Source organism: Acanthisitta chloris, unplaced genomic scaffold (genome assembly GCF_000695815.1).
Source record: "Acanthisitta chloris isolate BGI_N310 unplaced genomic scaffold, ASM69581v1 scaffold26222, whole genome shotgun sequence".
Lineage (NCBI taxonomy): Eukaryota > Metazoa > Chordata > Aves > Passeriformes > Acanthisittidae > Acanthisitta > Acanthisitta chloris.
Window position 1 is genome coordinate 5,451 of NW_008662575.1, and position 13,191 is coordinate 18,641.

At 37.9% G+C, this 13,191-nt stretch overlaps 1 protein-coding gene across 1 annotated transcript; it reads left to right on the forward strand.

The window, feature by feature from the left end:
- The first annotated feature begins 265 nt into the window (after window positions 1-265).
- LCA5 (Leber congenital amaurosis 5) lies at window positions 266-12,143 on the forward strand. Its single transcript, XM_009070653.1, has 7 exons — window positions 266-608; window positions 3,001-3,530; window positions 5,050-5,187; window positions 6,869-6,965; window positions 8,081-8,223; window positions 9,407-9,545; window positions 11,347-12,143. The coding sequence occupies exons 1-7, from the start codon at window positions 410-412 to the stop codon at window positions 12,141-12,143; spliced, it is 2,043 nt and encodes a 680-aa protein (XP_009068901.1). The 5' UTR covers window positions 266-409.
- Window positions 12,144-13,191: the final 1,048 nt, after the last annotated feature.

A 13,191-nucleotide genomic window follows, 5' to 3' on the forward strand; every position in this document is an offset into this window, starting at 1 on the left:
GTGAGAGTAATACCAGTAGCATTCCTAGAGTTATGTCTGTCACATTTCATATAAATAATATGGCAGTAATTAGTATAAATATAATTATTAATATAAAGAATAGGTAGCATAACAGGTGGCATAAGGTTATAGGAATCCTGAATAATTTCACAGGCTTTTTCCTTCCTTAACTTAACAGCCAACCCATGCCTACTGTTTTTTTTCTCTCCCTCTAAACTGTTACAGAAAAATGCATTCTGAACAATAACTACTGCTTGCTGAACTGAACTAGAAAGATCTCGTGCTTTGGAGATGGAGATGATAAACTCAAGGAAATAATCCAGCTGTTGCCATTGTGACAACTGAAAGATCCTTTGTGCCAAAATGAGCAGTCTTTGAGAACAATCTGGATAGCTGTTAAATCTGAAAAATGGGAGAAAGAGTAAGGAGCCTGGACTCTGAACACGAGAGGGAATCAGATGGGGATAGAAATAGTGACTCCTATTATTCAGATGAAGGTAATGCATCTCACTCATCCAGCCAGTCACCAACACTGAGCTCTGTATCTACAAAGCAAGAAAGAAGACATCACAAAACACAGACTTCCAACAGCCTTGTGCACTACCAAGGTAAGTAGATAGCAGAAATTCCTGCTTTGCAACTGCTCCAAAGGGTTAATTATCTTTGAAAACTGAAATAAAAGTGTGAAACTAACATTAAGAGGATCCACAAATAAGGTTTATGTGAATTATGCTACAGATTGCAGGTGGATTGTAGCTGTTCCTTCATAAGGAGCTTTGGTGCTTGTCAGAGCTAGTGACTCTGGCTCTTACACTAGCCTTTTGTTGAATCATGCTGATGCTCTCTTTTTTTGACAAAAGAGTCAAGGCCAAAGACCCAAGGCAAGTCCTTCCTATGCAGTCTGTAAAAGAGAGATAGTTTTTAAAACTTCTCTGACCAAATAACCCAAAAGATATGTTTCATGGAAGTCTAGTTGACTACACTTTACAGTGCAATACTGTGACTTTGGACAAAGACCACCAATGTGGCAAGAGAGAGAAAATGTGTTTGGTGATAGTTAGGTTCAGGTAGAAACTCAGAGTTTTTCCTATTCCTTCCCTGAGTGTTAAATATTTCCAGTCTGAGATGACATAGGTCCAGTTTGAGAGCTCTCAATTGAGACTTTGTGGGACGGTGAACATCCCTGCAAAAAAGGGAGGAATGGTTCTGCAGGTCCTGGGCTGAAGTAGGGATGTGAAGACTTTCTGCCACACTTTGACAGCTTGTTCTAAATAACTGTATAATTCCTGGTGAAGTCAGAGCATGTCCTGTCTCTCTTGAGCAGCTGCTCTGGTTCATTCGTAAGTGCTTGATGCTTTATGCATCCCATGGTCAACATTGTGATCTAGAGTGTGCCAGAAGGTCTGACCTTAAGTGTTGAATTTGCCCAGGGAGTGTATCTCTTCAGATCCTTGGGTATCTTGGTGCAACTTGTTTTGCTGAGTTTCTCTGTGTTCACAGCTGGCATTTCTGTATAGCAGGCATGGATTAGCTGTGTAGGAAACAAAAACTGCATTTCCACTGTGCTGGAGGGGAATAGTCAATAGTTGGAGGGGGCAAATGAAGGATGAGTTCTTTGATTACATAGCCAGAATTGAACATAATTGTTAGATGGAGGTATTCTGAATGTCATGTTGTCTTGAAAGACATTATTCCCCAATTTAATTATATGATCAAAAATACAATATTTGTAATAGAATTTTATGTTCTGCCCTAAATACTGGAGGAATTCTTGAAGGTGCAGGAAGTCTAGGGTTAATGGGAATTCCCCTAGTTGATGATAGGAGTGGCATCATTCCTGCAGTGCATGTATTAGATAATCTTTTCACACCTGAATGTGACATAAGTGTTCTTTGTAAAGGCAAAAAACACACCTCCTTTTGTTTGCCCAAGCTGTGGAAAAAATGAGCATTAAGCAGAAAATGACTGAAAATTTGTGCAAAATGTTTATGGGGAAGTATAAGAAGATATTTTTAAGCTGTTATTTTTTGCTGTAGAGTGTTCTCTGTAGAATAGAAACATGGTGAGTGCCAAAAGGAAGGAAGGATTTGCTGTCACACACACTCACTGTCTGGTGTGTAGGTAACTGCACTGTTGCTGCCTCCCAGCTCTCGAGCTGGAATTCTAAACTGCTGCTCAGAATGTTTCTTTCCAACACTGATGTGCCTTAATGAATTATGTACTCTCTATTTATTAATTCTGTTGTCTTAAGAGATACTTTTGGTGGATTATAAGCTTCATTTTCTGAGCATGGCTTGGGAGGCAAATAAGAAACAAAATGCTTAGCTTTCATGTATAGGGATGGCAATAAAATAATACCAGCTAGGAATGCAAGCAGTGCATGCAAGTAACCAAATAAGAATACTGTGTAGAAAATAACTTGTGATATAGGAATAAATTATTCAGGGGAGAACTGAATTTTCATGGGCTTTATAATTTTGCTTTGGAGGCTTTTTGTATTGAGTGTTTGAAATGTGCTGTTTTGTCTGTAAGCATGGCAGCTGGGTTTGAAAACACTACTGCATTTGTCCGGGAGAATTACGTCTTGCATAATACATAACTAGCTAATGCTCAGCTAATTGTTGCCATTTTAAAGGCATTTGATAATATTGTGTGCATAGGAGTGTGGTATTTCTAAACCATTTTAATAAACAATATCAAATATCAACAAAATATGACTGTTATTTCTGGTATGATTTGCAGATGATTACAATGGTCCTATATTAATGGCTGAAAATATTACCTCTTACAGTAGATCACAGACATAAATCTCCATTTTTCAGCTACCAAAAGGGGCATAAGTCTGTCATACATATGCCTTTTATTGTCTGGTTTGAAAGCTGCCATCTCTGCTAAGTATTGTAAAATTGTTTCAGGCAGAGCTTGGTTCCAAGAAAGACATCTGAATAGACAAACTGCGTTGTCTAATAGTAAACATGCTTTTTATTTTCCTTCTCTTAGCCACAAAGAAATTGGATTCCAAATATGCACCAAGCAAAAGAGGGACACGGTGGGGTGTCCGTTCTCAGAGCCTCACCAGGGATTCTCCAGCAAAAGATATAGATCTTGTTACAAAAAGAGTTCTTTCTGCTAGGCTGCTGAAAATCAATGAGCTCCGAAATGAACTGACTGAACTCCACATCAAACTAGACGAGCTGCAGAAGGAAAACAGGGTGCTGAAGAGTCTTCAGCACAGGCAGGAGAAAGCCTTGAATAAGTTTGAAGACACAGAAAATGAAATCTCTCAGCTCCTTTCTCGGCACAACAATGAGATTAGAATATTAAGGGAGCGTCTGCGAAAATCGCAGGAGAGAGAACGCGCGGCCGAGAGGAGGCTGAAGGACTCGGAAGATGAACTGTACAGAACCAAAACTGTCCTGCAGAAGCTGAAAAAGCTCTCTGCAGACAAGAACCTTGCTGAGAGACACGACCTGGCAAAGAAACTAGCCCTTGCAGAGAGCAGGCTAGAGGACAGGGAAAAAAGAGTTAAGGTGAGATGACTTTCTTTTTGCAAGAAATTCTGGTACAGATATTTCTTACCATAATAAACTGTAATTTTTCACAGTTGTGGAGCATTTAGAAAATCAGGGTTGGTTCTTTTTTTTTTCTTTAACATGTAAGTATCGTCAAGTAAGTTATTTCCTATATATCATTATATTTAGTTACGTACTTGGTAGTTGTGCATTCAAATTTCTCTCTACAAATTAAGTATATTTTGTCAATGTATCCTGTGGATTTGTCCTTTTAAGTGTTTTTATAACTCGTAATAATGTTTCAGAAGTGCCTGTAGCTATAATACAACTTTATGCAATCTAATTGATCCTCTTGGAGGGGAAAGCATTTGTTAAAACTTTTCTGGATATTTAGGGACCTGTATATTAAAGTCCTAATAAAAAAAATAAATCTATGTAGTCATTTTTCAATTTTTTGAGCAGCATTCATGCAGTATTTGATTGTCCACTATTATGCACAGCTGAGAGCTCAGGCAACTAAAATTACAGCATTTTTTTTCAATACTGAAATGATCTTTAGTACATTTAATGGGTTTACATTTTAAGAAATTTGTCTAATATATTTTAATTTTGTCCAGCAAAAATGTTTACATTTTTGTAAACATGTCTACACCATAAATAAAACTCATCTTACTGAAAAATTGTGTTAACACTATTAACACTATATTTGTAGTTGTACTGTTTTTATAGTGGATGTATTTCATATATAGTACATAATTTCAGCTACAAAAGAAGTATAAAATTTACATTGGTCATTAAAATGGTGTTAAAGTTTGGTGTCTATATTAGCAATTAAACCTAAATTACTTTACAGAGATAATAGATCTGGAAATCCAGAGGATTAAGCTGGAAACTAAACTTATGTAAAAAAAAATCTCAAAGTACCAGATATAAACGGCTGAGTTAGCCAAATCACCTCACCCTGTAGTGTCACCATCTGTCATCTGTGGTTTTATGATCAGGTATTTCAGCATTTGTAGTACTGGATAATGTTAAAATTAATCATGTGCTAAAAAGTAAGGGATTTTCTTCTACTTTTTTTTTTCCTTCTTTCAACACTTAAAATGGCTATTGCAAGATGAGAGTATGTAAATGAAATCATAACCATAAGCCAGTTTCTAGTGGAAAGGTTAAAAATTCTTTCTTGTCTTCTTCCTTCTAATCCTGCACTTTTAGGGAGGTTTTCTGTCTCTTACTCGTCGGTTGGAGATTTGGCTTAGAGAACTGGAGGTCCACTGTGAAAGAGCCTTGCAGAAAGTAGTGTGAGTTCCCATTATGTCCTCAAATCACCCCTCAGTACTCAGAAGGATGAACTGCAGCACCTGCAGGTGCTCTGTCTGCCCCTCAAAGTTAGGATTAAGGGTTTAAATGTATTCGGTGTTACAGCAATGGTGGAGCTGGTATCTGAATCCCAGACACTGGTTTATTGTAATTTTACGTAACTGGACTATAAAAAGTACTTGAGTTATTAAAAAATATTATTCTGTTTTAATTGAAGGATCTGGAAAGAAATCTTGAGTTAAGCAGTAGCAGTTTTCAACGAGAGCTACATGCAAAGAAAAAAAAGTTGTATGAGGCTCAAGAAGAAAACAGAGTTCTCCAGGAGGAGCTTCATCAACTAAATCAGAAGCTGAAGGTAAAATGTGGAAGAAATACAAGCTGCTAACCATGTTCTGGCATTTTATCTTTGAAAGTTTCTGTAGTCAGGTTTGAATAGTTTATCAGTGACTGCAGTCTCTGATGTGTAATTAATTATGTACCACGTGTGAGTTCTTTTCCTGCATTAAATCGAAATGTTCTGGGCTCTGACCCTACAGTGTTGATAACAGGAATGTCTCGACGTTAATCATTATTGTTAGCACTAGTTAAGAAATACAAGATCAAGTACCTAGCCAAGCATTGAGGATAAACCACAAAATCTGCTGGAAAATTAGGGTTTGAAGGCTTGAATTTAAAATTAAATCTGCAGGTATATGCAGTACTTTGCTACTAATGTACTTGCATTACAGTAGGTTTGGGTAAAGATTCATGTCATGTATTTGTGATATCCACATATGTTGCTAAATTTGTGCAAAGGTTAATTTACATCCCCCACCACTGTTGCTCAAATTCTCAGTTAAAGTACTTAAAAGATTGTTATGTTCTACCAAGTCAATTTATCTTTAGGAAAGAAAATAAGAGTAAGACTTGAGGTAAAGTACTTAGTTTCTAGGAGAATTTCCTTGAAGCTCCCAAGCCTCAAACACAGTTACATGTTGGAGATGCACCAGTTTACCACCTGCCTAGGTATTGAGTAAGTAGCAGTAGTGTTAGTACCTCTGAAACTTACTCGTTTAGAGCAAGTGTTTTAAGCCTGATTTGTTAGTAAAGAGTTTAATATTTTGAAAATATTTTCATTATCAGCTGATTTCTAATAACTCACTGTTCATTTCTGTATTTTAGTCAATAAATGTGCTAAAAGAAGAGTTTGTCTCTAACTCTGGGATGCAGTAGTCTCTGCTCCCTGATACTGACATGCTCTATGACAACTATCATTGCTTGCATTGAAATGTTTAACTCTCTACAAAAACTTAAATTCAGGTGTGCTATTTATACACATGTTGTAAGAATTTGTATTTATGGAAGTATTGGTATTTGGTTTTATTTTCTCTGCAGAGAGGCATTTTTTCCCCCATAATATTTTGCTAATGAGTTTTTTGGGGGAGAAAGTTCTGTTTTCTTGTAGCTTAAACAAAGTTAGGAATGTAATTGTTATCTTTAAAACATTGAATGGGTCCAGAGAAGAGCAACGAGGCTGGTGAAGGGACTGGAGCACAAGTGCCATGAGGAGAGGCTGAGGGAGCTGGAGGTGTTCAGCCTGGAGAAGAGGAGGCTCAGGGGAGACCTTATCACCCTCTGCAACTCCCTGACAGGAGGTTGGAGTCAGGTGGGGGTTGGTCTCTTCTCCCAGGTAACCAGCAGGAGGACAAGAGGGCACAGACTCAAGCTGTGCCAGGGGAGGGTTAGGTTGGATATTAGGAAGAGATGTTTTACAGAGGAAGTGATCAGGTACTGGAGTGTGCTGGCCAGGGAGGTGGTGGATTCACCATCCCTGGAGGTTTTCAAGCTGAGACTGAATGTGGCACTTAGTGCCATGGTCTAGTAACCATGGTAGGGTTGGACTCGGTGATCTTGGAGGTCTGTTCCAACCAGGTTGATTCTATGATTACTCTGTTTCTATTTACAATATGTATTTTTAATTTAATTTACAGCTTTGCTAGTGACTAGCAAATGAAATATTAGTAACTCATTGTTGCTCTTACTTCTTTTATTCACAGGAAAAAGAAAGAGAACTTGACGCAAAAAATATATATGCTAATCGTATGTTGAAGCCATCACCAAGGAAAGACATGAATATCCTACAGAGGAAAAGAGGTAACTTGTGTAAAGCAATAAAGGCAGAAAAATTACTACTGCCACTTTGAAATGACTCAGCTTGGCTATACCTTTTGTGCCAGTCAGTGTTTGACCTGCTGCTGCTTGTTGAAGAATGTTCACAGTTTTGCACTGATTTTAGCACAGCACTGGTCACAAAGAAGAGCACATTGGTTGTTGGACTGTTCTGTAACTGCAGCAGAACCAGAACCCAGAACTTCACCAAACAGCATTCTGAACTCCTTTCACACCACATGTTCCTGGGTAAAGGAGGAGGGGAAGGTTGTTAGTAAAATCTCTAATAGATCATAAGTAATGTCTACTTGGCAATTAATTACAGAGGCTTTAAAAATATGTAATTTAACTGCCGTGAGTATTTTGGTGATCTGTTTTATTTCTTTTTTACTAATCCGAATTTACTGTCTGTCAGAAGAGCTGCACTCCTTTTTTTCCTCAAAGAGTACATATGTCCCAGAACTTAATCTTCTAAAAGTATCAGTGCAGTGATTTCTTCTAGTGTGACAAGACAGCCTCAAAGCTTATGCTACCCAGATAAATATGTGTGTGTCTATGTGTGTACTTAGACTATTTTCACTGGATCAGTAGAATCTACTTGTCAGAAGAAGCAGAAGTTTATGGGTCTGTTTTAAATATTTAATGCCAGTTTTTCAAGCAGTTTGTCTGCTGCTCATTTTATTATAGATGCTCTGCTATTATTCCACTGTAGGTTCAGATTTTTTAAAAATGCCATTCCACAGAGATAAGGGTGTTGTGTTTCAAAGGTGCAAATAAGTGAATTTTATGAGTTTGCTTCTGTGACAAGCAGTAAGATAAGTGAGATATTTGGGGGGGTTTTCTAGCAAATATTCAGTATACATAATGACACTGTAAGTAGCTTTAAGGTGGTTTTTTAATTAGAGTTTTTGCATGCACTTTTTTTATAATTAGCCTTTACAGATGCTGAAAACAAACTGTGAAACTTGTCAATACTTTCTACTTCTACTGACTTCAACATAGTCTCTTATGATTGCTGCAAATCATTAAAAATGAGAGGCAATAATATAGTGGGATATTTAAAGCAAAACCACAATTCAATTAGTTTGTGTTTTCTGCAGGCAACAACCAAAATATTAAAAAAGGAGCACAGCTCACAAAAGGTGTACAAACCAGTGGGAACTTCTCGCCAGCAAAACTTCCAGCAGCAGAACTTGCCTGTAGTGACACAGTAAACAGGAAAGAAGTAATTCTTCCTAAAATAGTAAGTTCCATAAAAAATTGAGACCAGCTCCAGATAATTCACCTATCAGACTATTTAATACAGAGCTTATATTTTAGAAAATGTGTAAATATGCAAATATAAATATATAGAAAACATAATTTAGAAAATATTCTGTTCTTTAAGAGAAAATTACCCTTCTAGAAATATCGTACTCCGTTTTTGTGACAGTTTATCATCTTGTGTGTCTTACTAATAGCCATTAGCTCAATTTGTTTCTTTTTCTGTCACTGTCATTTTTTGAAGCTTTTGAGACTTCATTTTGTTTCTCTCCCCTTTTCTTTGTTTCTAATGCTTGTTTGAGCAATCTGATGAGCAGTGATGGCTGCCTTCTCTCTCCTCTTTGGGTTTAATTATGGATTCTTTTACTCTCCAGAGTATAAATCTAACACTTCCTCTTATTGTCACAGTGATGGTATTTCTTCTGGTTTTCCAGCTTTGTCCATGTGCTTGGAGTTCTTTGGTTTTCCATTTCCCTTTTTATTATAAAACAGTACCATTACAAGTATTGCTAATACTTTTGTGACCTCAGGCTAAAATCAAAGAGATTTGTAATGTTTTACAAATTAGAATGACACAGATTCTGGTACAAATTGTACACATTCTGATTATATAAAGCTAGGACTATTTGTCAGCCAAGATTAAACCTTTCTCTTTTGCTGTTTGTTACTTCATACTCCATAAATTTAAGTACCACCATGAAACTATCTGAATCCACAACCCACTGGCTTGAGTAAAAGGATCAGATTGTGGAAATAGAGGGTAACTAACTGCTTGCTTGTTAAAAGAACAAGGTAGTGGCTTCTGGCCTTCTGTTAAAGTACATGAAGGCAATTTCTGACTTCTGAAGAGAACTACCCTAACAGTGATAATTTTGCTTTATGACATTGGAGCTGCAACTTTCCTGAAATGTGTAATACAAAGTAGAGTTGATTGTCTGTTCGTTTCGTTTCTGGTGTATAAAACTATGCAAGAGGTGATAATATTTTAAGGCCAAACCCTGTGTTGTCAAAGCTGTTTTGGTTTAAGGTGACTTGCTCATTTTTATGTTTAGCAGTAAAATGTGATTTCAGAATGACATAGAAGTTAATATGGTTCTGTTTGTCCATTTCTTTCATTGACTGTTTTTCCCCATCAGTTTCAGTTTTGTATTAATTTATTCCAGGAAAAAGAAACACAAGAAAAAGGATGGAAAGAGCAAGCAGAGGTCCTAAGAGAAGACCAAGACAGGGCAAGGGAAGAGAAACTGGAAGGTTTTCAGGAAATGCAGGCTGCAGAGGAGAGGCTTCCAAAACTTCATGACGGTAAGGAAACAGGCAGCTGAAGGCTGAAAAATGCACCATAGAATACTAATCAAGTGAGGCTGCTGGTTTCTGGTGAGAAGAGCAAAATGATTTTGCAGAGATCACTACAGTGGAAAATTATTTTCAGTTATATTATGCAAAAAAGAATCAGAGAAAAAAAAAATAGAGGCTATAGAATAATCTGTGCCCTGTCCTCGGCTGTGATTAAGTATGCAGCAGCAAAAAATGCTGTCCACAAAAAAAGCATTGGAGCCTGAGAGATTTTGCTTTACAAAATGAGAATGACATAGCAGGTAAATGCTGATGTTATCTCTGACTTGCTAAATGTTACTGGGGTAGGCAGGAGATTTTTACTATTGTAGAAGAAATCTGCTTTCCTTACTACAGCCTGTTGTTTCAGTAGGTATCAGCCTCACTTAGATCATTTAAAATTGTAGTTTCTCCTTTCAGGTGTGGCTATCTGAATCATTTGGTGTGGCTCTTTGAGAAATTTCAGTTTCTATCATTACAGTTTAATATTGCTTTATTATGCATTTGGTTTTCACAGCATCTTAATGACTTAGCTTCCTAAGTCAGTCTCGAGTATTTTAGGTGGACTGCACCCTGTCATGTTAACGAACTCTTCAGTGATTGTAGTTAATGAACAGTAACACTTATTCTAGGTGACAAGAATTCTAAAAATCTATAGCTACTTTCAGAGGCAAAGTCTGTGAAAAATCTTTTACCTCCAGTGGCATCAGTGCACAACTTATGTAAGCCAAGAATCTGCTCTGATATGTTTCTGAATAAGATGATTTCACCACCTTAGCCATCGCACGGTGTCAGCTGCAGCTTTCCCCACCTTACAGGCTGGAAGGTTGCTCCTTCACTTGATAGAATGATACGTTATTGAAAAAATGTCTGTGTTAAATATATTGACTGAACTGCTGCAGTTATTTCTGAAAGCTCGAGCTGAAGTATTGTACATAGCATGGAATTTTGTGAACGTGTAAGTCAGAAATTTGAGCAATGTGTTCAAAGGGGCCAAGTAGGCATATTCAACTTTTGGCCAAATAACACTTCTGTTATCTTGATAGACAAATATTTTGAGGAGAGAAATATTCAAGAGGCTTCCTTTTCCTTCTACACATAAACCTTTGATGGTTCTGTCTAGAAGTTTGTTACTGGTTTCTACCTTTGCTCTCTTCATAGCTGTGCAAACTGACATGGGATATTTGCACAGTCACCCTCACTGAGCTCACATGGTGATGCACAGAACACCTGTGTAAAGGTGTTTTCTCTATACAGCAGATGCAGAATATTTGAAATCATTCACTACTTGAAACAGGTGATGAGTCCTATGACTTTGAGGCCTGATGGCTCCACAGGAGTGGTTCCCTTTATGGAGAAAAACCAAATCCCAAACATATATCCGAGAACTGTGCTAATGTCAGTGGTGCTGACAAAAATAAAATACTGTGCAAGTCAGAACTATTAAAATCAGTGATGTTGTATTCATTTTCATTCAGTCCCAGGAAATGGGAAGACAAATGGCAGAAATTAAATTGCTCTGGAAATTCTAAAACGTGGATAATGTCCTAATGCCTTTGCAAGATGACAATGATCTTTTATATCTTAGCTGAGAACCTGGAGTGGAGTTAGTTGTAATTTTTGAAGAATTTATTTTTGCAGTAGGAAAACCACATGATGCATGGAAGAGCATGTTAAAAACTCAGTGGCTTTTGTTTGCATTATTTGCCAAATCTTTGAAGGGCATTTTAAAGCTAAAACATTTTCACTATTGTTTAAACATTTTTCGCAGAATGGGAAAGGAAAGACTATGACAAACTGAGAAAAGAAAGCAACTTTTTATTGGATAAGGAAGAGAAAATAAAGATGGAGACAGAAATCCACAAACCTGAAGTGGAGAGAGAAAGCACCGAAACGCTGGAAGAGAGGCAGAAAAGAGAGCTGCTGCTTGCTAAAATGCAAGAAATTGATAGAGAGATTCAAAATACAGCAAACATGAAATTGACTTCCCAAGCACCACTCATAAATACAGCAAGAAAATCTGACTCCCTGGAGAAAAAAGAAAAAAATAATCCATTCTTTGAGATTTTTGGGAAGGCTACTGATGGATTTCCTGTAAAGGACAGCCAGGATGATGCCACAAGAGCACAAGGGCAGAAGCAACGAAGTGTAAGGACTGTAGATTTAAATAGTGACTTAACATTTGGTAGTTACGTACCTTCCTTTGGGAAAGGATCAGGGAGACCAAGTTGGCTTACTCAAAAAAGTGAGAAGTTGGAAGAAAATGTTGAGAAAAATGGAGATTTTGATAGTAAGAAAGAAAAGAAGTCAAATTTAATGGAACAACTCTTTGGAAGCAGTGCCGGTACTGTTGTTCTGTCTAAAAATAACAATACACCACAATTTGACATAGTTTGGGACTCTAGTAATACTCTTCTTGTGGATAAAAACAGTAAAGTCAAAGAACATGATGACCTTCTTGGTGAAGGAAGGAACCTAAGCAGGCACCATTTGCAGTACACTACAAGCAAGCCAGGAGTGAAAACCCTTGGTTCTTTAGAAGATGAAATCGAAGAAGTAGTCTTATAGTGATCCTATTTTTATATGTTTCATATGTAAATGCTGAAGAACTATTTTCATGTAGTATTTATTAGACACAGATTTGAAACATTTCATATATATTGTAAAGCCTTATGAAGGAGTAATTTGCATAAATGGGTATCTGTGTAGAGGAGAGATGCACTTTGGCAGAGCAGCCTAACCTATGTGCAGGAAATTTCTTCTGAAATGTAATATCCAGGCAGAGATGTTGGAGATGTGGCAGTGTCTCTTTGGGCAGAAAGGTAAGGGAGGTGTCCTGAGAGACTGGATAGATGAGAGAGGTGCTGGCTGCCCCTTCAGTCAGGCAGAGCAGACACTCTTGCCCCAGCCTGGGCTCTCTCTGCCTGTCCCTGTTGCTGTGTGGCACCATGGGTCTCGTGCAGCTGTGGCTCAGGGTCCCAGAGGCTCGGTGGCACAGAGCTGGGAGGGATGTCACAGGAATGGAAGGACTTGCCAAGGCTCACACCCACTTGTGCCCTTCGCTACACTCTCACACCCTTCATGTTCCCTCTCTTGCTCTCTTGTGCCCTCACTCTCCTGCCCCTCATCCATATCTTGTTCTCTCTCTCGTTTTCTCGTTCTCTCTCTCGTTTTCTCGTTCTCTCTCTCGTTTTCTCGTTCTCTCTCTCGTTTTCTCGTTCTCTCTCTCGTTTTCTCGTTCTCTCTCTCGTTTTCTCGTTCTCTCTCTCGTTTTCTCGTTCTCTCTCTCGTTTTCTCGTTCTCTCTCTCGTTTTCTCGTTCTCTCTCTCGTTTTCTCGTTCTCTCTCTCGTTTTCTCGTTCTCTCTCTCGTTTTCTTTCACTTTGGTTGCTCTCACCCTCTCTCTCTTGCCCCCATTCTCTACATTTTTGAGGCTTGTGCAGCGCTATATTAACTAAAATTATCCCTATGAGGGAGCATTATTATTTATTGAAGAATGAAAATTAGCTAAGAAAGGCAGCAAGCTTTTAGGTGGCAGCCCTGGCATTTGGGGCAGGTACTAGACAGCATGTCTGGCTAGCCAGCATAGGAAGTGTTGAGTTATTTTTGCCTGTAGA